Source organism: Mustela lutreola, chromosome 9 (assembly GCF_030435805.1).
Source record: "Mustela lutreola isolate mMusLut2 chromosome 9, mMusLut2.pri, whole genome shotgun sequence".
In the NCBI taxonomy this organism is placed as follows: Eukaryota; Metazoa; Chordata; class Mammalia; order Carnivora; family Mustelidae; genus Mustela; species Mustela lutreola.
Window position 1 is genome coordinate 96,038,216 of NC_081298.1, and position 25,047 is coordinate 96,063,262.

Genomic DNA, 25,047 nt, shown 5'->3' on the forward strand with positions numbered 1-25,047 from the left:
AATAAATAAAATCTTTTATTAAAAAAATGAAGTTTAAGACATACGGATATAAAGCATATGTTGTATTGGTGCAATAGTGGTAACTTAGAAAACGGGACTCAAGAGACAACTATTTGTGGTGTACTGTCTTTCCCTTGAAACTTACCCAAATACACATACTATAAAACAAAACATTTATGAGACAATAAGGGAAATTTGAACACTGGATCTTTGATGGATTAAATTTTTTAGGTGGGATGATGGTATTATAGTTTTCTATAAGAGCACTATCTTTTAGGGATCCTAAAATACTTTGAAATGAAATGAGAAGACGATGGCTGGGATCTGCTTCAAAATTATCTGGAAGGGAAGGAGAGCAAAGGGGTGTGGGGAAACACGATCAGTCATGAAATGGTAGATTTAGGCAAATGGAGATTCTTTACACCCTACTCTCCTCATTTGAATGTTGAAATTTCCCATGATAAAAAGTAACAGAACGAAACACAGGGTGACAAACATATATTTACTCTGACACCTTATTAGAGCAAGATGAGTCCAGGTCTTACTCCCCAACTCCCCAGATTTCCAGAGAGGAATGGAGGTCAAACATGTCAGGCTGGCCCTTTGCGTACGTCAGCAGTAGCCATCCTGTGTCCCCGGGAGCAGCAGTGCCCGTTCCAGCTGGCATATGTGGTACAGATGAAAGCAGCCTGGATGAGTGACCGGTTTCTCAATATACCTCAAGGAGAGGGCTACATGGAGCGTACACCCACAGGGAGGCAGGAGGAGCCCTCACCCTCAGAGCCCATGTTCTCTAGGTGCCCCTAGGCCTCCCTGCCAGGGGTCAAGGTATTTCATCCTAGGAAACTTTGTTTGCTTTTAGCCCCAGGGCTGGGTAGGGCACGATGGGCTCTGGGGCCGGCACTGGGGCCTAGCACATTTCCCAGGGTGAGCCAGCAGAGATTCAAGTCTCCATACTGCCTCCACTCCTGTTCCCCACCATCAGGTAGCACAAAAAATGGGAACTAAGCAAGCAAATTCAACTGGGGTGACTGACTCTCCCTCAGTCTTGGCCCACTTCAGAAGATAAGGAAATAGTGCCTGGACGGTAGCGAGTAAGATGGTAACTGCCCAAAAAACAAGCCGAAAGCTGGGCACAAAGCTGGGCACCAAGGACTGCCTCTCCTTTGGGACCCAAAATTGATTATTTGCGTCATAAATCTACGTCTTCGGAACATGACTGCTTGTATGTCACTCCATTTGTTCAGTATCAGCCTCTCCCAAGCATCCTTTTTTATTGAGTACCTGGGTGAAGCATGCTATTTCACTTGATCTTGCCCCGAAGATTACCTCCGGAAGGGATACACCTGAGAAATGTGCTATTAGCCCCAGTACAGACACAGAAATTGAGGACAAGATTAGGAACTTGCCCAAATTCCCATAGTTTATTAAGTGGAAGAGCTGGAAATATGAGCCTTATTCTTACTTCACAAAGCTGCCACCATATTGGGGAAAGTGCCACTGACCCTGAGAATCTGCTCAAGAACCCCAAAAAGAGAGGGATTCCTAGTTACCATGATTGAGGCTGCTCATACCCTGCCCCTGCCAATGACCAGCCAGTCTGCTTGGTTCTCATGTCACAGCTGTCAGCCGAGTGGAGGAACCAAAGGAGACCATTCCCATGCTCTCCCCCATCCTTGTACCAAGGATGCCTCACTAGGCCTCTCTCCCCCCATCATCACATCCCAGTTTCCCGAACCCTCGTGGGCCCCATGAACAGCTCCCATCACTATTCACAGGCAATGATACTTGTGTCAGCGGTCTGCCATCCGCTGGCCAGCTTCCACAATTGAACACTGAGTGAACATTGGGACACAGTACACACATGCTGCTCTCTCCCCACTCTTGCCACCATGACCCAGTTCCTGCTCCCTCTAACCCACTGAGACTGCTCAGCTCACCAGGCATCTGAGAATCAGATGCAACTTTCTAGAACGCAGCCACATTGCCTCTGAGCTATATTAGAGGCTGTTGACTACCTCTCCTGAATCTCTCCTCTTGGCCCTGACATTTCCTCTGGGGGCCTCTGCTCCAATGAATGCTGCCCTGGGCTCCACAGCAGGCTCTTCAATACTCAGAACTGCCCAGGGCTCTGCCCTCCCTCTGCCTAGACACTCTCCTCAGGTGACTTGTGGCCTCACCTGATTTCCAAGCCATCAGTCGCTTGCTCTGCAGTGACCAAGTCCTGCAGGCCAGTGGCCTTCTGTTCACCGTACTCCTTCAGGACCTGGGGGAACTACAGGGCATGGGATCTGGCTTTTCCCGTGGCCAAGTCATACAATCCCAGCAAGTGAGGGAGAGCAACACTTCACAGGGCAAACTCGGACCACAGAAGACAGAAGACAGGAGGGAGAACAGGCGAATCTGCTCTCCACCCCTCCATCAACCCCAGTGTAACGTTGCAGCCAGGTACTGTGCTTGTGAACGGTCTCTCCAGAGACAGCCCATGTGGGTAGGTGGCTAGCTGTGCTTTGGCGAAGCAGTGGGCGACTCATTAAAACAAACCTTGTTTCTTTTCCTTCCCTGCCTAGTTTCCAGCCCTCTTCCTCAGTCACAGTGCTTTGGGACTGCAGTTACTATAAAGCACTATACTTTGGCTTTGCCTCTGGTTCAGTTCTCTAAGTGACCTGGACTAAACCTCATCCTCATCCTACCCCTCATCCAAACCAACCACCACTGACACAACTCATCCCTGAAACTGTATCTCCAATCCAGACTTCCCTGCTAAGCTCCAGACCTCAGCTCCAACTACCCAGGGCCATCTGCACTCATACCTTCTTCCAAGCACCTCATATCCATTTCCAAAATGAAATTCACAGCTCTCCTTCCCAAACATGTGCTCTTCTCCCTGTGTTTTGGGAGATGCCGAGATAAAAGACAACCTCTAGGAACTCTCACTCTGTCTACAGTGGGTAACCGAAGTGTTAACTGATGACTACAATGACTAGAGATGCTTCCCAGTATGAAGCAGTCTTGTGGGTGCAGGCACTGGGAAGGGGAGCAGGCCTGCCGGGCACAGGCCACAGTGCTGGAAGCCAGCACGCACTCTTTCTTTTCGCCTTCACAGCAACCCTGGGAGGCATCATTCTTCCCATTCTGCCATTGAGAAAGCAAACCAAAGGTTAGAAACCCTGTCAAAGAACAAAGCCACCAAATCCAAGCACACCTGGAAAAAACGTTCACATTCTCTACTCCCACCAGTACGGAAGCACCCAAGAGGCCACAGAATTGGAGATTTCCTAAGGCGGCAATGCCAGAGCTGTCTTAATAAATGAACAGGATGTCAGCTGAGTAGGGGTGGGGCACACAGGGGGAGCAGAGGGCAGGAGGTGGCTGGCATTCTGGGCAGCGGAAAGGAGCCTGAGAGAGCACAGGGCACCAAAGCAACTGCAGGGATTCACTAAGGGAAGACCACAAGGCACACATGGACAAGTAGCCCTGTGAGAGGCTGGAGAGGTGGGCAAGACCCAGAACACACAGATGGCCTTATGTGCACTTCTAGTGAATTTAAAGTATCTCTAGATACTTAGAGAAAAGACTTCAGGATTTTATTTAAATTAGAAATTTTAGTTGGAAGAACCATTTCAGGATTTAAAGCAGGGAATAACATGGCCCAGGTTGCATTCTGGAAAGGTCCCTCTGCTGTGAGTGGGAACTGGTTGACAGATGCATGGAGTAGGGTGGCTGACCCTAAGTCCTAGTTCCCCTAACTCCATAAAGAACTTGGGTGCCAAGCACCTGGTCTAGCCCTTTTCCCCTTGTTCATAGTAACTCTATGCACGTGAGTGTTAGGGGCGTGACGTCCCACTGGTCTCTACAGAGAGGGACCCTCAAATATGGCACAGCCAAAGCCTCCTCAGCATCCCTTCTCCTCCACTCCTGCTCTGAACCAAAAGGCCCAAGTCCCACTGCCAACACCACACAGAAAGCACTGAAGCAGAAGTTGCTTTAATCAAGGGGTGAAGTCCTCTATCAGGGGGACCTCACTGAACCTTTGGTGGTGGGGTCTCAGCCTACCCCCCACATGCCCTGAGGCCCCTCAGGAAGGAGGGAGCAGCTGAACAGCAAATCCTGGCAGAGGCCAAGGAATGGAAATAGGGGAACCCAAGTCAAGGGGCAGGGGCAGGGCACTGGCAGGTGGAAATAAAGCTGAACAGGGCAGGAACAGCTGTGCACACAGTTCTACAATGGGGACTAGATGAGGCGGCTGTGCGTCAGGCGGAGTGGCACCAGGAGGGTGGAGGGTAGAAGTGCATGGGGTGGAAGGAGCACTTAGGAGATGAGGCGACCATGAAGCTGGTGCAGCTGCTCCTGGGTCAGCACCAGCCGGTGTCGCTGTCCAAGGCCAGCTGCGCACGAGAAGGTCACTTTGCCCATGTAGACCGTGTCGTCTTGCTGCTCTTCCTTGGCCTGGGAGTTGGCAAGGGGAAGAGGTCCCCAGGTCAGAGGTTCACCTGAGCTGTGTGCCACTGACAGGGACCCTGAGCACTGGGACAAAGGCAGCCCCCATGAGACAGACTTTGGGGCTCCTAGACTATGGTGACCACATATTCCAAATCAGAATTGGGGTACAGAGTCTATCAAGAGAGTTCTGAGCCTCTCCGGGTGTCAAAAGTCATAGAAGATGTTCAACTGCTAAAATACTGGGATTTCTGGAAGCACTGCATGCACATCTGAATTGCTTACGAGTAAGACTTGGCCAGTTAACTCAGGATGTGCTGTTTGACCTGAGCCCCCAAAGGCTGCTTCATATTCTGGAGAAGAGGGAAAGCCCCATCTGAGGCCTCAATTCTCCTCATTCTCCCTCTTACCCTAAGGAAGGCTGATGAAGGGAAGATGGCAAAGTCAGTGGGGACTGTGGCTCCAGGGCGCTGAGATACGGTCTCCTTAAGGACCTCATCCTGGCAAGGAGGAGAACAAGGATTCATTAAAGCAACAACACCCCCTGCCCAGGCTAGCCCAGAATCTCCCTGGTTTCACAGGGACACCAGGATCAGGAGGAGCAGGGACCTGGTCCTGTCACCATACTTTTGCTCTCACCTCCAACCCCATCCCTATCCAACATCCTTACTTTACAGACACTTATCCTTTAAAGCCTGACTCAGACTCTCAGCCTCTGGGAAGGCACCCCCAACCATTCTACCCCCCAGTGATCTCAGCACTAAAGAATCTGCACCCGAACCCCACACCCTAAAGATGATCCAATTTGTTGATGAGAATCTGTCTTCTATTTGCACCAAGACAGTGAGCTTCTAAGACAGGAACCCTGCCTTGCCCTCCACCTCCTCCCCAGTGTGCTGTCTAGCACAGGGCTGGGCCCAGAGGAACTCTGAGAGTGCCCAAGGGCTCCAGCAGGGAATGTTATGAAGCAAACTCTGCAGACCAAGGAAGAGTAGGGTCTGAGCTAACCTTGAGTTTCTCGATGGTGTCACTTAAGGACTTGAGCTGAGCCACCTGCTCCAGGAGCTGGGCCGACGGGCTCTTGGCAGCTGTGGGAAAGGCAGGCTAGTGAGGCCCATCAAGGCCCAGTAGACCCTCTCATGGAGCAGGTCCGTAAGAGAATGGCTGAAATCAAGCAAACCAAGCACCAAAGCCAGAATGCAATGCTAGGAAGAGGCTCTACCATATGGCACATGCCTGGGTAGGGGTTACAGCCCTGGGGCAAAGGGAGGGGGGTATGTTACTCATTTCATGGGTTGATGGGTTCATACCAGGGCTGGAACGAGTGATATCTACTACGTGGGTGTGTGTGCTCAGTTGATTCAACGTCTCCAACAGCTGGCTGGTCTTACGATACAGCACACCAGCTGCTAGTTCACTGTCAGGGCCCTCGTGAGGTGAGGGGGAGAGCTTTGCCACATGCAGAGGGGGCAGGGCTGCTAAAGATGCCTTCATCTGGACTCCCTGTGGGGGGAAGAAGAGGAATGGTGGTAAGAAGCAACAGAAGGCCCTGCCATCTATCATCAATGGGGCAGGTGGACTCCGTCTGCACCCTAGTCATTCCTGTGACCCCCTCACCTTCAGGATGCTGTTCTCATGCTGGAGCTGGGAGATGTGCAGCCTCAGGGCAGAGATCTGCTGAAGCAGCAGTGGTGAGTCCTTCACCAGCCCAGGGCCTGGCACAGATCCTGGAGCCTGCCCAGGGGCACCTCCTGTGTGTACCAAAACCAATGTCATCAGCCCCAAGCAGAGAGGGTGGAAGATGGGCCCCATCCTTGCTCATCCCCTTTCATTATCCACTCCCACCTCCAGTGCTCCCATTATCCACTCCCACCTTGGTTGCTCCCAAGGGGGGAGTCTTACCCTGCTCCCCCAGACCCACTTCCCACAGCCCTGGCAAACCCCCACCAGGGAGGCTCTCTACCTCGCTGCTGTTCTTCTGTGCTCAGGATAGCCCATGGGGGAGCAGGAAGAGAGGAGAAATGAGTTAGGACTTGGAATTAAGGGGCCGCACCAGAGGAATCCTGGACACAATCTACAGCAACTCCTGTTCCTAACCCTCACTCCCCCTCCGACAAGAATCTGCCCCTGCTCTCTGCACTTTTAGGAAGAGCAAGTACATGTGAAAGAGGAGCGAAGCATGAGGAAGAGCCACAGTGGGGGTGCGCACTGGAGGGAGCACTTGGGGCAGGAGGCGTTCCTGCTCCCTGCCTCACATTCCATCTCTAAGAAGGGCAGAGGGATTGCTCCCGAGACCCCAAGATGTCTGCACCCGTACTGTTCCACAGTAGCAAAGCTGAAGTTGAAGGTGCAGCTGCATTCCCTGCTCCTTGGGTTCCCCATTATTCTGGGGCAAAAGACGCTCTTTTTTTAGTGGGAAATTTTGTGAATCAGAACCAGTATTGGTTTAGAGAGCCTGTGCTACAACACAATGTGGTAACTCTGGAGACCCCTTGCCCAAGGAACAGGAGCCAACTATACCACACAAGTCCAAGGCCAACAAGTCCTTGGTCACCTCCCAAGAACAAGAGGCACCCGTGAGGGGGGCTTTAATGAGAACAAGAACCTAGGGAAGGCCAACTGACAAGACAGGCATCGCAGGGGAGCTGCAGGGGAGCTCTAGAGATCCTGAGGGCTTCAGGTCAAGGAGCCTGTCTTTTGGAAGTAAGAAAGAAACTGAAAAACTACAGGGCAGATGAGAACCAGCACAGCAGTGGACACTCCCTTGGTCCTGGAAAACTAGGAAGACTGGGCTTCAGAACCAAAAAAACTCCAGGTAAAGGGCCCTGACCATACTAGAGACCAAAGAGAGGTCAGAACACAAGTCCTAAGTGGAACTGGGAGAAATCAGCAATGGAAAAGACAGCCATTCCACAGGATAAAGGCACGTGAACTCAGTAGAGAGAAATACAAAGTGCAAGCAGAAGAGCAATCAAGATCAGGCATCAGGCATGGCTGGATACAGCAGCAAAGTTAGCCTAATCTGCTGCAGGCTGATGCCTGTCTGGGATTTTGGGCTGGCACAGAAAGGCCAGACCCAAAGGGACATCTGTTAGAGTCTAATTGTCGTCGCCATTCGGGCTCCGCTGACAAACTGGTAATGCCCCACCTTGTTCAGGGGGATTCTGCACAATATCTTTAGGAGAAGTAAAAACTTGGTAAAAAGCTTTCACAGAACAAAACCGGGCAAACACATTCCTGGCTGAACATCCAGGAAGAGGGGGTGAGAAATCAAACTGAGGCCAAGGACAGGAGGGAAGCCATTCAATCTCCTCTGGGCTAACGCTGCCTCTCCCACTGCACTCACCACCAGCAATGCCAGAGACCAGGGTAGCAATACCCGAGGGAGGGGGCCCCCGGAGCCCCTCGATCGTGCGCTTCGACTGGTTGTTCAGCCGCTGCTTTAGTTCTGCCTTCTCTGCCTCTAGCTGGTCAATGTCAGCCTGGAGTGCATCCATCGTTTCCTCAAACTCCCTGTGGAAGACAATCTGGGCTTGGGCAGGGTCCCTTCCCCAGAGCGCCAGCCCGACTTCTCAGTCCTGACAGGGCCTCAGAGTAGCCCTGCTGGTAAGGAGCCAGGAGCAGCACATGCTCCAACTGGAATGACACAATGGGCTTGGCAGTGGGGAAGGAAAATGGAATCTCCCCTGAGGAGAGTCTCACTGGGAGAGGGCCTGGGGAATGGGGGGGTTAGGAGGGAGAGCGGCTGGCAGGAAGGAGTGGAACAAGCAGGGACGCAGGAAAGTGCCTGACTTCTCCTTCTTCCGCAGCAGTGCCTGCGTCTCCTCCAGCCGAGTCTGGACTTTCTCGATGCGCTCGTCTGCATCCTTGGCAGCACTGTCCAGCTTCTTCTCCAGGAGACTTAGCCGCACATTGGCCTCACTCAGCTCCTCCCCCTGGACAAGGACAGAGAGTGTCTAGTTCCCTTACATCCTCTCATGGGCCCCAGGGACCTGGGACAGACCACGAACCAGAAAGCTCCAAAGGGCCCCCAGGGTGCTCTCCCCACTGATCACAGGGGCCACTTCTCCCCTCAACCCCCAACCAGTTTCAGTCCCAGGAGATCCCTAACACTTGAAGCTGTCCTGTACCTCAGCAGTATTTCCCAGCCCCGCAGATCCTGAGCCTACCCTCCACCCTCACCTTGATTTTCAATGACTTCTTCAACTCCTTGATAACTGTCTCTCGATCTTCAAGCTTCAAGCCCAGGCCTTCAGCATCGGTGATTTCTGCACGAAGGGCTGCAGCCCTCAGCTCAACTGGGGGAGGCTAGGGGTCAGGTGGGAGCAGAAGGCAGAAATGGGGAGAGGAGGTCACCAATGTGCTCCTCCCAGAGAGAGCTGGGCATAGGGAAAGCCTTGCCTTCCAAGCAGGGTGGTGCTCTCCAGATTCCCTTCTCCCACCTTCTCCCTTCTCCCAGCCCTCCCCCACCAGCAGCAACTCTGTAAGTCTGGCTCCTCTGGGGTCCTCGAGCACCTCCAAAGAGCTCCCTACCCACCTTGCTGGGGGGGCGCTCTGCATCATACTCGCCCTCCTGCATGGCTGTGGCCAGTTTGTTCATGGTACTGATGAGGATGTTGCTCGACTGCCGCAAACACTCATAGGGGCTGCTAGAAGGGGTCCCGTAGATCTGCAGGAGCAAGGGCAGCCGTGAAAATCCCATACTGGCCCCAGGACTTTGCCACCACCTCTGTCCAGCTACCCCGGCCCACCTGCTCGCTTGCTTTGAAAGCCAGCTCCTCCAGCGCAGCCACTGGCAGTCCCTCATTCTCTGCGAGTGGGGCAATGAGCTGGGCGGCAGCAGCTGCCACCTCCTGCAGCACAGCCACCACCCACGTCAAGTGTTTCCTGCAGTCTAGGAGCGTGTCCGACACCTGTGCGAGAGTTCAGAGTCAGGAGCCCACCCCAGGTCCCGCGCCAGAGCTCCCAGCTACCTCTAGACCATTCTTTTTCCCTGACCAGATGCAGACCTCAACTCTCTAGGCCCCTCCTGCTTCTACTCAGCTTCCTTTCCTTCCCCCTTCGCTGCCCTAAACCTGTGCTCCAAAGGCCAGTGCAGCTGGAATCCCAGGAGCATCTGTCCCTGGCATTCGCCTTCGGATCTTCTTGCAGAACTGACGGATGTCACTGCACGATGTCTCCAGGTCCCGGAGCAGAAGGGCAATATCTGAAGCCTCCTGGCCACCCTACTCAGGGAACAGGAAATAGGGAACCAAGACAGCATTAGGGCTGGAGGTGAGCAGGTGGGAACTAATGAAGAAAAGGAAGTGAAAAAGACCTGGCTGTGCTCTCACCTGCAAGAAGGCACGCAGCCGTCCCACCTCCACACTCATGCAGTCCAGGGCACTCTGGGTGAACTGTAAGGACAGACGAGTGTGGTTGTCAGCCCCCAACAGGAGCCCTTCTGCTCCATTGCTATTTCTAACAAGTCCCTCCTCTCCACCAACAAAGGTGTCGGTTCTCTGGCTTCCCTGATATGACTGGTCCAGTCTTATGGGACACCTGACACCTAAGGGCCAGGTCTCTTGAACTGATGTCCCCCACTGCTGACCTCTACAGGGGCTCAAGCACTGGCCCAGACACCTCACCTTAATGTGGTCAGCCAGCTGCATGGTACTGTCCTCGGGCTGTTCAGCAAGATGGATACTATACAGATGCTGAGGAGAAATGACAAACAGACCGCTTTCAGACCTTGGAAGGATGGAGAATTCTCCCCAAACTGCCCCGGTCACCACAGGACTCCAGAGGTATAAGAGAATCTGAGACCCCAAGGAGCTGCATCCTCGGGCAAGTCTGTTTAGGAGCAAGCCAAACCTTAAGGAACCAGCCTAGGAAATACAGCCTTGGCCACACTGGCAACAGCCTCAGCAGAAGAAACCTTCCCTCCCTGCTGTGCCAAGCCTGAATTCTCGCCCCAGACCTGATAGTACTTGATGGCCTTGGTGAGAGGCTCTACGTTGACAGTCTCGTCCAGTTGATCCTTGTGTAATAGCTCAATGAGGAAATCCAAGGAGCGCTCATGGGCACTCATCTCAGGGTAGAGGCTGCCAACCTTCTTATACACGTCCACGCTGCACTGAGAGAGGGCGCTGGAGACCAGAAAAGGGTCCTCTGAGGCCAAGACCTGCCAGGAACTCTCAGTGCCATCCAATCTTGGCCGTGTGGTCCCAGGGCAGGGGCCGGGGGTCACTTACTGCTCGTAGCGGTGGAGCGTGGCCTGCAACAGACTCAGCGAGTACACCAGCCCAGCAGCAAAGCTCAGCTGCTCCCCTGCAGCTCCTCGGAGCCCGGGCCGCTCTGAACAGTTTTCACTTAGTTCAAACTTCTCCTGGGCCTGCTTCCGGATAAGCTCTGCCTGTGGGAAGAAGCACCAGGGACCTGGGGCTCAGAGCAGAGGATGGAGAACAGACTCAGGAACACAGGACACAAAACTGAGCAACTAGGCGGGAGGGTGGGTGGGGGGATAACGCATGGGCACATGGGGGGAGGAAAGCAGAAACAGCTCTTAGGTGGGCAAGGGAGTCTCACCGAGGGAAAGGATAATGATGTGATTACCGGAGGTTGTGAGGATTTGGGATGTGGAGATGAAAGGGTAGTGAACCAGTGGGGCTAAGCTCTTTCCTGCCTTAAAGCTACTGCGCCCACTACCCTTTCACCTGAATCCTATCCTGACGGTCGTCCCCCACACTAGCTCCTAGTCACCTTCTGGGTCTCAGTTCCAATGTTCTTCCTTTGGTGCCACCCTTCCACCTGAATCAGAGCCCCAGCAGCGCTGTCTCAGAGAAGCCGCCTGCCCTTCACAGCCCAGCGTCTGTAATGTGCTTGCATCTGCGACTTGGCCCACTGCATTCCTCCACCACAAGATAAACTCTGTGAGCAAGGACACTGACTGCTATCTTCACTCAGCATCCTCTGGGCCTGCTACACAGCAAGTGATTAGACGGACCAGCCATACCTTGCAAATGAGACGAGGCATGAGCAGCAGCACCAGGACGCAGTCATGGTCCCCACCCGGCCGAAGAAAGCTGTCAGGCATGAAGGCCGTCAGCAGGGACATGTGCCGGTTGGCCTGGGCCACCTCCATCTGCCTCAATTCCATCTCAATTGCCTGTGAGGTGGACAGGAAGGTGGGCTCTCAGCCAGGCTGGAGAGAGCCTCAGAACTATCATGCCTCATTCCACCAGGCCCCCTGCTTCTGGGACAAGCCCTAGCGAGGAGTCTTCCAGACCACCATGCAAAGCATCCCCCCCCTCCAGCCACGTAAAGTCCAGAACCCCACGCCAGATCAGCCTATAGCCACAGCCAGTCTGGATGCCCCAACACTTCCCACTCTCTGGCCTATCCACTCCCCTGACCTTGGCATGAGCCTTAGTCTCAGCAAACTTGATTTTGAAGTCAAAAGTCTCTGGGGGTGGCTGCTGCTGCCTCTCCACAGATGCTTCTTGCTGGTTTGTCAGTTCCCGATTCACATCCTAGGAGAGAGAGAGAGACAATGAGGCACAGCTGGGTCACAAGGGAGCCCGAGGTGATTGTGGGTGAACAACAGGGGGTACACAGGCACCTGAAGATGGGCGGTCAGCTGGCGGTACTTCTTTATGGTTTGCTGGTAGTCTGCGACTGTCTCCTGGGCTGCCTCCACACGCTTCTGGGCCTCCCGGACCCGCGCGCCCGCCATGTCCAGCTGCTCTCGCAGCTCCAGCTCTGTCTCGCGTGCATTCTCCTGCAGCTCATCGTTCATCTCATTCATCGCTTCCTGGGAGGCCACAAGGCAGTAGGCGCAAAGGAAAGGCAGGGTAAGGGTAGCAGGTCAGGGTGGGCCACTCACCACACAGCCTGCTCAAAGGTCAGAGGTCATATCAGTCCCTCTTTCAGCAAGTGCCTTCCAAATACCCTTTACCAGGGCGGGAAGTCAGGGGTCCATTCTCTTACCAAGTCTCCCACGGTCTCTCTCAACTCTCGTACTTTCTCTTCTAGATTCAGGTTCCGGTCTGTTAGCATCTCTACCATCTCCTCGGCACCCAGAGCAGCATCCACCTGTGTTACAAGGAGGGAACGGGGGGAAGAACTGCTGAAAGACACCAAGAAAGAGGAGGCACTGGCCTTTGAAGAGAGGGGTCCCCTGGGTGAGGGCCTGGGCTCCCCAGACCTGCTCCTTGAGCTCATCGATGGTGCTCTCTGCCTGGCTCAGCTCCTCCTGCAGACGCTCCCGCTGTTGCCTCACAATTTCCAGCTCTTGGTTCTTCTTCTCCATGAGCTTCTGGAGTTTCACATGCTCTTGCTTCTCAGAGGAAGAAAGATCCCGCATCCTGTGGAGAAGCAGGGAGGGAGAAGAGAGGAAGTGCTGTGTCGGAGGCACTGGCCATGGGCACTCTCTCGTGCATCTAGAGAAAGGAGAATGAGCCTGGAGCCAAGCAGGGCGGGGACCCTACCTCACCAGGGCGTCCTTCAGGCGGGCGTTCTGCTCCTCGAGCTGCTTTAGCTGATAACTGGACGCTGCCCCATCTGAGCCTGGGGAAGACCATTAACACTCTCAGACATGGTTCCAACCCCACCATCTGGCCCCCATCAGCTCCTGGCCCCTTACCCTTCTCTTCTATCTCAGCTTTGAGGATCTCTAAGTCAGTGGTAAGCTCATCCACACGTTCCTTCAATGCCTCCACCTCCTGCTGCAGGGACTCGGCCCGCTCTTCGGCCATCTCCTTGTCCAGAGTGGCCATTTCAATGGCATCGGCAGTATCAGCCATCTCCTCCATGTAGCGTTCCTTTGCCTCCAGGGCCTCCTTGGCTTCCTGAGGAGGGGTGGAGTTTGGAGGGAGTACCAGCGAGGGACACTTCATGTACCCTTTCTCACAGGATATTCCAGGCTCCAGCCTACTGTCCGGTGCACCAGCTTGGGTCCCAAGCTCCCCAGCCACCTCTTCCCATGAAGTCCCACCTTCCGCGCCTCCTTGAGGCGTCGCTGCAGGTCTGCCTGCTGCTCCTGCATCTTGCTCTTCCATTCTTGCACCTGCTCCAGCTGGATCTTGTGTTTCTCCAGCTCTTTTAGTTTCGCCTTGTCTTCCGCCCGTTTCAACCGCAGGGTCTCCAGTTTCTCCTCCAGGTCCCGCACCTGGGCTCTCAGCCCCTCTTCCTCCTGCAAAGGAGAGACCCCTCAGTAGGTACACAGCTTCCCCCTTCTCCCCACCAAGGCTGAGCTGGAGCAAAACCACAGGAATGTACTCAAACATCTTTCCAGCCCCAGGTCAAAAGCAAAAGTGGCCTACAAACATCTGAGAAAGGAGGCTCCAGAAGGGAAAAGTGTGGAAAAGGGCAGAAAAGAAAAGGTAGCTGAGTCAATGGCAGAACCATATGCTGTGTCCCCACCCTTCAGACCCAAATTCTAAGTCTCCCCCAACCTCTGGAAACTTCTAAGATCCTACCTGGGGTCAAAGGCCCTCCATGTCTTAGTTCTTCATTCCAACCCCAGTCCTTACCTTGGAGGGGGAAGGTAGTGGAGGTGCTGCTCCAGGAGAGGTGAGAGCCGGCGTGGGGATGATGGGTGCCGCCAGCGGCGTCTGAGCCGGGGTGCTGGGCTCACTGCTGCTCAGCTCACCTGCTGATGCTGAGCCAGAGGGGCCCAGGGAGCTACTGGCCCCAGCCACCCCAGTACTGGCCGGGCGGGTGGGCTATTCAGAAAGGGCAGGGGCAAGCCAGGAAAAGAACAGGGGTGGGGGGGGTGAGAAGATATGAGAATCCGCCAAGGGAAGGAGACAGAGAAGGAAAGAGGCAGTGAGAGAGTATCAAAGCACAGTGAGAACAGAGAAGCAGAGTGAAGGGGAAAGGAAAAATGACACAGAGTCAGAGATAGTGACAAAGGACGGGGGAGGCAGGAGGCGGGCAGAGGAGAGAGGGAGGAAGTGATAGAAGACATAAGATTATAATGCTTCTCCCTTGGCACTGACCCCACATTCCTCCCAGTTCTGGCACTATCCCCTTAGAGCAGAATCCCTTACTCCCCAGTCCTCCCCTCTGTGACCCAGTTGGGATCATTATAGCAATTTCTTAATACTCCCAGTTCTACTGTTGTTCTGGGCCTGTACCCTCCTCCCCCAGGAAGAAAAAGCGCCTCAATGTCATCCCCAGAGCAAAAGAACAAATTGCAGTTTGTTCTCTAACTTTCATATTCCCAGAGAAGGCTGGGCTAGAAGTGGGGGTACCAAGTTCTATATGCCACTCTTTGGGAGTTGAGGTGATTCTCCCTCCCTTGATCTACTTTAGGGGACCCTTCAGGTAAAAGGGCCAGAGTGAAAGTTGTACTCCTAGGATCCCCTCTGAAACATGGTCAGTAGTGCCAACCTTCTGTCATCTCCCTCCCACAAGACAAAGGGGCTCTAACCAGGCAACATTTACCCAGGGCCCCGTGGGGCTGGGGCAGAGCTCGCTGGAGCCCCAGGCCCAGTAGCAGACAGGCCTGCCCAGTGCTCTCTCTTGCAGTACTGAGCCCTGAAGTTCTCCTGATGGGCTGACACTCAGAATTCATATGCTACCCACAGATAACCCCAGGTCCTTATCCCCTGACACTGACAAGTTCTTCTTCACCTTTCTTCTAACTTCTACCCCTACTCACGCACCAAAAAACTAATCAAAATGCCCTTCTTCAAGAAAGCCGGCCCTGACTGACCACAACCACTCTCATTTCCTGTCTGCACTCAGGCTACTGGCTCAAATAACCTCCTAAGAGTCAGAAGTCATTTTCCCAGGAGAGGCCTGTCACCACCCGAAGTCTCCTTACTCCCCCGAAAAAGAGAACCCAGGATGCACTGCGACCACCTTTAACTTGTTCACACACATGCCCACACACAAGCACATGCCTGAAATGTGAGTCTACACTCAGCAGTGGCATGTACAGAGGCCTTTTTTTTTTCTCACCTTGGGCCGCCGAGTTGTGGTCTGGACAGGCAACAGGAGCCAGAGGAGGAGGAGGAGTCAGGAAAGAAAGGATAATGGCAGAAAGACAGACAGCAGAAAGGACAGCAATGAGAGCAGAAGAAGTACCAGGAATGGGCATACAGTTAGCTGCCTCCCCACTCCCATCCCCACCCCATCCCCTTTTCCCTCCAGTGAATCACCTTCGTTCTACTCCAGGACCTCAGAATCCTATTCTCCATTGGCTCCTTGCCCCATTTATGCCCAACCCCTGCAGACCTCACCCCTTCAAGTACCCTGAAAATCCCAGAAATCCCCATCTCCTAGGCTGAGCCACAGGAGACCAAAGGCAGCAGCTGGTGGAGGTCCCCAGAGACCGTCCTTCTCGCACTCCAGCCCAGAGCCAGAGGCCCCGCCCACCCACCACTCCCAAGGACTTTCCCAGGTCAGCCCCTTCCTTCAACTGCCAGACTGCACAGAAGACCCCCTACTAATACCATGTGACCAGAATGATGCTAGAAGCCCAGAAGTGAGTGATATGACCCCAGCAGGGGGGTGCTCAGGACCCTGAGGCAAAACAGCCTGCTGTCTTCCCCTCCCCCAGGACCAGATCCTGCAGCAGTCCCCATCCCTAGGGCGAAGGGCTCAGGTGTCAGGACCATGAATACTGCATTAACCAGAACCCAGAGCTCAGCAAAGTAACCCCACCCAGCTGCAAGAAAGGACGTGGGGGTAGGGAGCAGCACAGAGAAACTAGTGCCCTAAACAAAAATAGATGATTAATCCCAAATTCCAAATTGTATTCCTGCTACCCAGTATCTTACAGCAAAACAGCAAAAACAGATTTGGATTAGACCCTACCTCTAGAAGACACTGAGTCTAAGGAGACCAAACCCCACCCCTCCTACCCTGAGCTGAGCCTCCATAGTTGTGGGTCAAAAACTACTCTAGGGTCCCCATCCCACCCTGGAAAAGCCCTTTAATACAAACCCTGGTGGAGAAGGGATGCCGAGAGTACAACCAAGAGGCATCCTAGCAAAGGATAAGGGTGAGGTAGGCCTGCTAGAGGCATGGAGACACGGGGACCTGCTTCCCCATATCCTCTCACAGGAAACTCCCAAAGCCAGTTTGCAGCAAAACCTGCCTGAAGCCCAAGGCTGTGAGGCCACTGGGTACAAGGCCCAGAACACACAGTCAGAGCCCAAAGCAGAGAACAAATGCCCAGGATGTGGGCCATGGCAGTGACACACACCTCTCCCTCCCCCTCCACATCCCTCCCCTCCTCCCCCAACCAGGTAGACAGATGAAGTCAATCAGCCCCCACCCCCACCCCAGCAGCCTGCTGCCACCATCGCCCTAGCAACCCGGCAGCAGGACCAGAGCAAGCAAGAGTACCTTTCGGGCTGTCGGTGCCTGTCTCATCATTGCAGAAAACCAAAGAAAGCCAGGAGAGGAAAGAGAAGGAGGGACAGAGGAGGATGGACAAACACACAGAGGAAGGACAGACGAAGGGAGGGAGGGAAAGAGACCGAACAGAGGGAAAGGCGGCGGAGACAGGAGATTAGTGCATCAAATCCCAACAATGCAGCCTCAGCTTCCCGGCAGGCCGGCTTCCCGGCCCGCAAAATGGCTGTGGCTCAGTCGCAGAAGCCCCCGCAGGTGCGCAGTGGGACAGCCAGGCTCCGGCAGGCGGCAGGCACCGGAGAGGAGCCCGGCCCAGTTCACCAGCTAAGGCTGATGGCAGCCTCAGTGGCCGCAGCACCAGCTCCACCTGACGTCATGCACCCACCCTCCTCTGATCTGTGGGGGTGGAGCCACTGCTCCTTGGTCTCCTAGCAACTGCCGGGCTCTGCTGGCTCCTCCTCCTCCACATGACTGGACAAAGTCCGGCGCAGAACCCGCCCTGCTTCTGCCTCCGTGGAACAGGTTCTGACTCCTCCCTCCCCTTCCCTCCTCCCACCCCCACCCCAAGAGTCTGTTCCAAAAAACTGAGCTAGGGACCATCGCAGAAATGGTACTCTCTGGGGCTGAGGCATGACGGCAGGGGCACAGAGCCTCACTGCTCCACCAGCCCCTCTCAGACACTCCTCTCTGTCCACAGCCCCATTAACTCCACTTGTCTCTTATACACAAGGACAACGCCCTTAGGGTTGCTCTCTCCTGAGGCACAGGCACCCAGAATACCCCTTCTGTGACAGCATCCGCTCTGAGGGGCATACAATAAGAAACCCCAGGACACACTCAGCAGCAGCTCTAATAATGACTGTTTCGCTCCTCTCCCAAACCTCTCCTGGTTACAGGCAGGTTAAAGCCTGTCTCTAAAGACCTTCCAGAAGGGACTGGGCACCTTGCAGAGACATCTGGATTCTCTTCTGCCCTCCCCCTCAAAGTTCCTTGTGTTGCTGTTGTTGTTCTGGTGCTAGCCCCTTCTTCCCCCCGGGGGGGTGAGAGCAGGGCCCTGGACTAGGTGTTCTGCTGTGCAAGAACCACTGGAGATGACGACCTGGCTGGGGACTTGACTATTTGACTGACACTTTGTACAGGAGCAAGGAAGGCAGCCTAGGCTGGGCTTTGCCACATTTCCCCAGGCAGACGCCAAAACCTCACTTTCAGACACAGCTCAGGCCCTGTCCAGGGTCAGGTCCCCCTGTGGTGAGAAGTCCTCCATGGATATCAGACTGCAGGTCCATGCTCTTCTCTATGCAGGGGCCTGAGGCAAGACTGGGAGCCCCAACCAGAAGACAATAACCCTGGGAAAAGCCCAAGTTTCTATAACCTTGTAATGGGCTCAGCACCCTTCTACAGCATTATTTTCCTTCTCATACCCCCACTCCCACCCAAGCCAGGACCTCAAGGCAAGCACCAGAATGTGGTCTTTTCCATGACAAGACTCCAGAGTGAGGACCCATCAACAACCAGGAGTGGAAAAGAGGTTTTCCTCTCCCCACCCACTGGCCCAATCCAGTAACTCTTCATGCAGGTCAGAAGGGCCTGAGACAGCTGGCAACAAGGAAGTCACAGAACCACACATATGGCACAGGACACACAGGTCAGACAGGCACATGCAACTCAGAGATAGCTTGGGCACAGGCCCAAGACACGGACTGGTGTGAGGAAGTGGTCACGGCAGTGACTTCAAAGTTTAAAAAGAGTCTGGGGGTGGCAGAGTTGAGCCCCACACAATGATGGTTGATGGAAGGCCGCAAGGGGTGGGAGCCGCCACAAGTGCAGCACCAGAGGCAGGAAGAGGTAGGGAAAGACTGACAGAGCAGAGTGAGGGCGGGCATCCACAGCTAGCGCCTGCCCAGAAACAGACACACGGACACTCAGGCCTTCTAACTCAGGACTGTTCTTCCTGTGCTCTGCTCCCTGGCCTCCTGCTCCTTGCCCAATCATCTCATTTGGTACTTTCTCCACTCCCAACCTCCGTGTTTCCTCCCACTGCCCCCAAACTCAGACTGAAACCGAGTGTAACCCAGTAAATGCCCTACTCCATGCTACTGCTTTACATTTATAGTCGAATGTCTGGAGTCTCTGACTAGAAGTCCTAAGGCAGTGGGGAGGGGGACAAGTAGGTGCGCGGTCATCTCCAATGAGCACCACCTGAGCCTGGACACTAAGCCTGATATCCTTGCATCCCTCAAAGGCACCCTTAAAGCCAAGGCCGCCATTTCCTCTGGCCATCCCAGCCCCAAGGTCACACAAACATGCATGCAGCAGCCCAAGGTCATGCAGGACAGCTGGGGAGGGGGCTCATGGCCCTCACCCACCCAGGCACAAATAGTAAACACACCACCTTCTTAGGCTTCAGTCCCCGCTGCATGAGGAGTAGGAAAGGGGAGAGTTAGAGAACAGACATCACAGTGTGCAAGCTGGCCAGACATCCTGGGGGAGGTGCTGAGACCAACTCAGGTACATGTAAGTAAAAGGGAGAGTCAGGTCACTACCAACTCCTGGGTAAGTGAGATCCCTGAAGGATCAGCTTCCAGGATGTCCACACCCTGATCCAGAGAAGCTGGAGGGTCTGAATCCCACCACACATACCCTGTGCAGAGCAGCGGAGAATTAGAACAGGGCCTCTGCATACAGCCTAAAAGGCAGCAGTGGGGCTGGCTCCTTATCATTCACTTGTGAGCAGGACGAGTGCTCACAAAACTTCTTCTTCTAGTTTTCACCTTACCCCTACCCTCTGACCTTTAACAGCCTTGGGTACCAAAAGGTAGGAAGCTGGCAATAGCACTACTAGGGTCAGACCTGTCTTTCCTGTCACCCCTAGCCTTGGCCCCATTTGACCCTAAACTTCTGGGCCCTATCAGTTCTTCCCTACTACCACCTTTATTCTATCCCTAAAGCAGCAACTTACACCCAGAAAGCTTCCTTCTCAAGGACGTTGGAGACAGGAAGGCTTAACTCCATTTACTCACCTACTATTTCTACCTGCCTAAGAGTGGTCTCCCTCCTCTTTCTCCTTCCCCTCTTTCTCTCTCTTACTCTCCACTCCATCCCCAACCACTCACCAGTTTGCTGGTCTTTGCAGTTGAGTCCGTTCCCTCTGTAGAAAGCAAGCAGAAATAAATTGTGTGTTTGTATAGAGGGGTGGGGGCAGAGACCATCCTGGTGGGGTAGAAGAGATGTAACAAGGGAATATGGTAGTGATGGAAAAATCTCATGAACCACTGTGGCCCTGTATTCTCGGCAGAAGTCCTGTGGACTTCTGGATGTGGGAAGGCAACTTAACTGAGTGGCTGTTACCTCTTTTGAGGACCTTGGAGGCAGAAGAATCCGGTGTCTCTGGGGAAGTAGTATCTGCTCCATCTTCAAATACCTGGATCTGAAGCCAGAGAACAGACTCAATATAGTCAGATCAAGGATGGCTGTGATCTGCCCCCACCCCACACCCCAAGCAAGCCTGGGGTACAGGGCAGCTTCCATAAGGATGGACATAAGGAGGGATGACCAATCTTCCCTCCCCCGCTACCTCCCACTCTCTCAACCAGAGATGTACAATCATGCCCAGGAAAAGGGAGCCCCACACAAAAGCTGCACAAGTGACAGAGCATGTGCACACACACACACTCGAAACAGGGTAGAAGTACCTGGGACTGACGCACAAAGATGCCGTGCCCTTCATCACAAGTGAAGTACTTCCTGCCTTGGACAGTTCCATCATTCTTGCCCTTTGCTTCATCCAGGATCACGCCAACCCATTTGCCAGTGGCAAAGAGTGTGGCTCCGACATAGGCCACAGTGCCTCGGTGGCCTTTTCCAATCACCTCCACCCGGGAGCCCACTCGCAGAGGCCGGGCACTTGCCTCTGCACTCATTCTGCTGCCACTGGGTGTCTGAAAGAAAGACACGTGCAAGCATATGCAGTTAAAGGCCTCAGGTCAAGGGTAGCAGCCTAATGCACCAGAAAGGCCTTAGTCAGGATCCTGGATTGAAAAAGGACAAGAAGTCACTTCCCTGAACCCCACTTTCAGGGTGAAGTGGGTCCCAAATTCCCTTCTGAAAAGTACTGGTGATGTTCTAAGACTTCTCCAAACTCCTTTGGAATCTGCTACCATTTTTTTAAGAGTTTATATTTAAATTTTATAACAAATCAGAATTCAATGACAGAACTGTGAATGTCAGTGTCTCAGGAGCACTGCCCCTAAGGAGGGAAATGAAGCTCAAGCGAATAACTCAATTGATACCAGGCTCTCCAAAACCCAGTGCCCTGACTCAGGTGCTTAAGCTGAGAAGACAGGTGACTCATGGGTGACCCCACAGGATCCTATTCTACTCCCACTGCTGTCTGTCTTCCCTGTGGTCAACCAGCTCTCTTAGGCCTCTCTCTTTCAAAGGTACACAACTGTGCCTCCTTCCAGCCCTTAAGTCACCATCACTCCTTCCAGACCCGACTCCCCCCACCCCATCCACATACCCACCATGACATTCCTAGATGTCTCACTGAAGCCCATTGAACCATTTAGTTCCCTTCCTCCTGGCCTGCGCCCTGTCCTAGCAACTCTACCCCAAACTCTAGAGATCCTTCCCCCACATTGTGTTGCTATAAAAAGAAAAACAAAGGCCAGGTAAATCTGGTACCTCAGATCTGACCTACACTGTCCCCTAGACTCTGCTCAGTGATCCAAATGGGTGGCTATCATCCCATGGATCGACAAAGCAAAGAAATAGACTAAACATTGTCCTTTGGAAGTTCTCAGCTTCTGACACACCCGTGATGACAGGACACAACCTGAAATTAGGTTTCCAAAGAGGGCCATGGTTTAGAAGAAAATCACACCTAAGCCATTTTTAGCAATAGCAGCTCCATGAGCCAGGGGCCTTATAGCAAAGAGATGAATGAGGCATGAGAAAGTAACTCCCTGGTTCTGAAGATTCCACAGGGCTCCCTCTGATGCTCCCACTTGGCTTCAGAAGGGAGCCCTGCCAGAGCCTGTCACTCCCCAAATCCCTTCCCCTAAGAGCTCATCCGGGAAGATAGGGCTATAGCTCCCAGGGGCTTCAGGACCCCAAATCACACCTGTGACAGTAGGGTTGCTCTCATGGATCTCACAATAAAAAAAAACTGACAGTGACATCAGGACTAGCCCCAAACTAAAGAGACTCCCTCAACCTCCCAACCCTAATAAGCCTCTCAAAACCAGGTGGACAAAATAGTGGGTACAGATTCAATCTCAACCAGAAGAGAGAGAAAGCAAGTGACAAACAACAGAGCAGCTCTGAAGAAAGGCGTCACTGTAAGGCCATTCTAACCCACCAACCCCACTGAGAGTCCCCAGCATAGTCCAATCCCCTCAGAAACCTCTAGCCAGAGGTCCAGTTAGAGTCAAAGGTCAGGCTTTGCCAGTCCCCACTGAAGGCCCAACACTGGGAGAGGAGGCCGGTCCAGCCTCACACCATCAGTCCCTGCTGCGAGTGGCCCCAGCCTAGCTCCAGTCTGTCTCCCCAGCCCCCACAGCAGTGTCCACAGGCACCCAGGCCTTCTCCAGCAGCCCTCCCAGGGCCATCCCAGATAAGGACCACTTACCCGGCTGTACATATGCCTCTTGCTCTGGGCCATGTTGCTCACCCGGCCTCTACCCCCTCCCCCAGCGGGCCAAAGACAGAGAGAAAAGGCAGAAACCTAGGCAGGAGGGTCAGGGCTCCAGGCCCTCATGGACAGACACAGAAGCCGTCAGGCACGGCCCTCCCCAGTCCATGGACCTCACTCAGTGGCCTACCGGGGTAGGGATGGGGGCAGAGATGGGGGCTGAGGAGCAAGTCCTCTCTGCTGCCTGATGATTCCTGAACCCAGAGACACCGAATCCTGCTTGCCAGCTGATGAGTCTCACTCTGCGCTAGTGCTGCTCTAGACTTGTCAGGAACCGTGTTAGCCTCTGGGTCCTAGTGCCCCCCTGCTTCACCTGGGCCAGACAAGCAAGGCTGGGACTTGCTGGGGCTCCGCCCACACCACAGACCCTCAGCAATCACCTCTAGAGTAAACTGTAAGTGTTCAGGGCTGGGAGCACAGCCCTGACTGTCCTAGTCTGCACCCCTCAGCATCACTGCTGCCACCCCCAACACCTCCCCCCACAACGTGCCTCAGCAGGGCCACAAGCAACAAGGGACACTTCAAGATCAGCTCCCTACCCGCCTCCATGCAGCCAAAGTAAGGGTCTCATACACCTCTTTCTAGGGCTCGTCTTTCTCCCTCCTTCTTCTAAAATCTAGACTCAGGGTCCAAACCCATGTAATTAGTCTGGATTTCAATTTCACACACTTGACCAAAGCAGCCAGACCCAGCACACCACACAGCAAAGGAAGGGCAGTAATGGAGGTAACTTCATACAGCAAAGCAAGTCAAGTACCTACCTTCTCCTCCACACTGGCAAAGGTTGCCAGACTCTTTCTCCCTTCTGGCTGTTATAAAGGGCCAAGCTCAAACCCCGGGACTGTCAGGTTCAACTTCATGAATAAGAGCAGACAGCTCTACCTGTCCCTTGTAGCACAAGGCCCAGTCCACCTCAACCACCTGCCCCTTACTTACACTCTTGGTTTCCCAGCCACCTCCTTAACAGAAAAAGCAAGATGGTTTCTTTTCTATATATCACCAAATTTCTGTAATAGCCACATATTACTTCTATAATTATAAATATTTACTAAGATTAAGCATTCTAGTGAGAGGTCTCCGGAGGGCTATGTCACGATGCCTCTGTGTTCATTCACCCATCTAACATGGGCTACGAGCCAGCACACCAGGCTCCCTGCCCCTGAGCACCAAACAAGGTTGGCCTGGGGTCTGACCGGTATAGCTCCACCAGATGCGGTGTGGATCTAGGGATACCTGTCTTGTCTGCACTGGACTTCACTGGCCAAATAGAATCTTTCTCCACTGTACTCTCTTTCTAAGGCAGACCACATAGTCCGACACTAGAATGACAACCAATAGCCAGATATATGGCCCCAAAACACCTCTCCCCATCTCCAATCCTGGCCAGACCTGCTAGGGAACCATTTCTCTAGTAAAACTCTCCATGTTTGACCCCTCCCTTCCCTTCACATTTACCCAGATAGGCAGGGCCATGCAGCCCCTTGCAGCCTGGACTTCCAAGCTCAGAGCACTTTACAGTCTAGAGAGCACCCTGAAAAACATAACTCTATAGTACTACGGTTAAGAGTACTGTTTCGAGACTCAGACTGCTTATGGTCAATTCCTGGCTTCCCCACCTGGGAACTACATGAACTTGGGCCAGATATTTAACATCTCTGTGCTTTGATTTCCTTATTGGTCATTTGGGAACAAAGAACATATCTCAGGGAGTGGTTCTGAGGATTAGCCAAGATAATCCATGTAAAACATTTAGGACATTGCCTGGTATTTAGTAGGTACTCAACAAGTCAGCTAACATCCATGCTGTTATCCTTGGACATCACAATAACCCCGCAGAGAGGCAGGCCAGGAATGGTGCTGACAAGGAAACTGAGGCTTAGAGAACTGAGTAACTTCCCTGAAGTTTCATAGAAGGTGAGGCGTGGAACCAAAACTGGAACTAGAGGCTGCCCCAGGACCCTCTGCACTTTCCACTCACCTCAGTGTTGGCCATACATCACTCTAGGCTTCTTCCTAGGCTGTGCTCCCCCTCTACACCACACCGCCTCCAGATATTCAGAGGAACTCATCTAAGAACAACCTCACAACTCACCAGCCATATAGGCTGACATGATCACCTAACTTCTTGGAGGCTGTTTCTTCTATAAAATGGGAATATCACCTGTCATCTCTATGCTAAAGGTACTAGGCCCGAATAAGATAAAGCATGTAAAAGTGCTTTGCAAAAATACAGAATGCAAAAAATTAGCTGACATAACAGGTAATATATAAGTCTAAAAATAAAATATCTAGACAACAAATGTTCTAAGGAACTACAGACAAAAGAAAGATGAACTAAAAAGGGGTTAAAAAATAAATAAGAACAAGGGGTCCCTGACTATGTCTTGAATTATGGGCTGTTTTCTGGATATGTGAAAAGGCCTACCAACACTGTAAGTTGTGAACACACTGAGTAGAAACAGCATACTTTTGCTTGACTAGGGAATATTAAAGAAGACTAGATTGGCTTCAGTAAAGAATTCTAGATGAGTTCTATCGAACGATAAGCCTTTTAAAGCACAGCCCAC

At 53.2% G+C, this 25,047-nt stretch overlaps 1 protein-coding gene across 7 annotated transcripts in view; it reads right to left on the reverse strand.

Moving 5' to 3' along the window:
* Nucleotides 1–3,971: 3,971 nt before the first annotated feature.
* The window catches only part of DCTN1 (dynactin subunit 1), a 29,593-nt gene continuing 8,517 nt past the window's right edge, over nt 3,972–25,047 (reverse strand). Inside the window, exons 1-32 of one of the 7 annotated variants that reach the window (XM_059188090.1) lie at nt 22,418–22,713; nt 20,481–20,726; nt 20,137–20,215; nt 19,902–19,936; nt 19,181–19,201; nt 16,780–16,797; nt 15,388–15,408; nt 13,953–14,144; nt 13,415–13,612; nt 13,064–13,268; nt 12,909–12,987; nt 12,626–12,785; nt 12,409–12,513; nt 12,041–12,232; nt 11,835–11,951; nt 11,435–11,587; nt 10,674–10,834; nt 10,400–10,568; nt 10,068–10,136; nt 9,774–9,836; nt 9,516–9,665; nt 9,192–9,353; nt 8,978–9,109; nt 8,623–8,748; nt 8,233–8,375; nt 7,787–7,953; nt 6,404–6,418; nt 6,058–6,191; nt 5,751–5,943; nt 5,449–5,528; nt 4,851–4,940; nt 3,972–4,449 (exon numbers count right to left, since the gene is read on the reverse strand). In XM_059188090.1, the coding sequence (XP_059044073.1) occupies nt 4,312–4,449; nt 4,851–4,940; nt 5,449–5,528; nt 5,751–5,943; nt 6,058–6,191; nt 6,404–6,418; nt 7,787–7,953; nt 8,233–8,375; nt 8,623–8,748; nt 8,978–9,109; nt 9,192–9,353; nt 9,516–9,665; nt 9,774–9,836; nt 10,068–10,136; nt 10,400–10,568; nt 10,674–10,834; nt 11,435–11,587; nt 11,835–11,951; nt 12,041–12,232; nt 12,409–12,513; nt 12,626–12,785; nt 12,909–12,987; nt 13,064–13,268; nt 13,415–13,612; nt 13,953–14,144; nt 15,388–15,408; nt 16,780–16,797; nt 19,181–19,201; nt 19,902–19,936; nt 20,137–20,215; nt 20,481–20,726; nt 22,418–22,450 (3,846 nt within the window). In that variant the 5' untranslated portion in view covers nt 22,451–22,713 and the 3' untranslated portion in view covers nt 3,972–4,311. Of the gene's footprint in view, nt 4,450–4,850; nt 4,941–5,448; nt 5,529–5,750; nt 5,944–6,057; nt 6,192–6,403; nt 6,419–7,786; nt 7,954–8,232; nt 8,376–8,622; nt 8,749–8,977; nt 9,110–9,191; nt 9,354–9,515; nt 9,666–9,773; nt 9,837–10,067; nt 10,137–10,399; nt 10,569–10,673; nt 10,835–11,434; nt 11,588–11,834; nt 11,952–12,040; nt 12,233–12,408; nt 12,514–12,625; nt 12,786–12,908; nt 12,988–13,063; nt 13,269–13,414; nt 13,613–13,952; nt 14,145–15,387; nt 15,409–16,779; nt 17,160–19,180; nt 19,202–19,901; nt 19,937–20,136; nt 20,216–20,480; nt 20,727–22,417; nt 22,714–25,047 lie in introns of those variants that run through there. The other 6 variants (XM_059188093.1, XM_059188091.1, XM_059188092.1 and 3 more) reach the window with 6 other exon arrangements.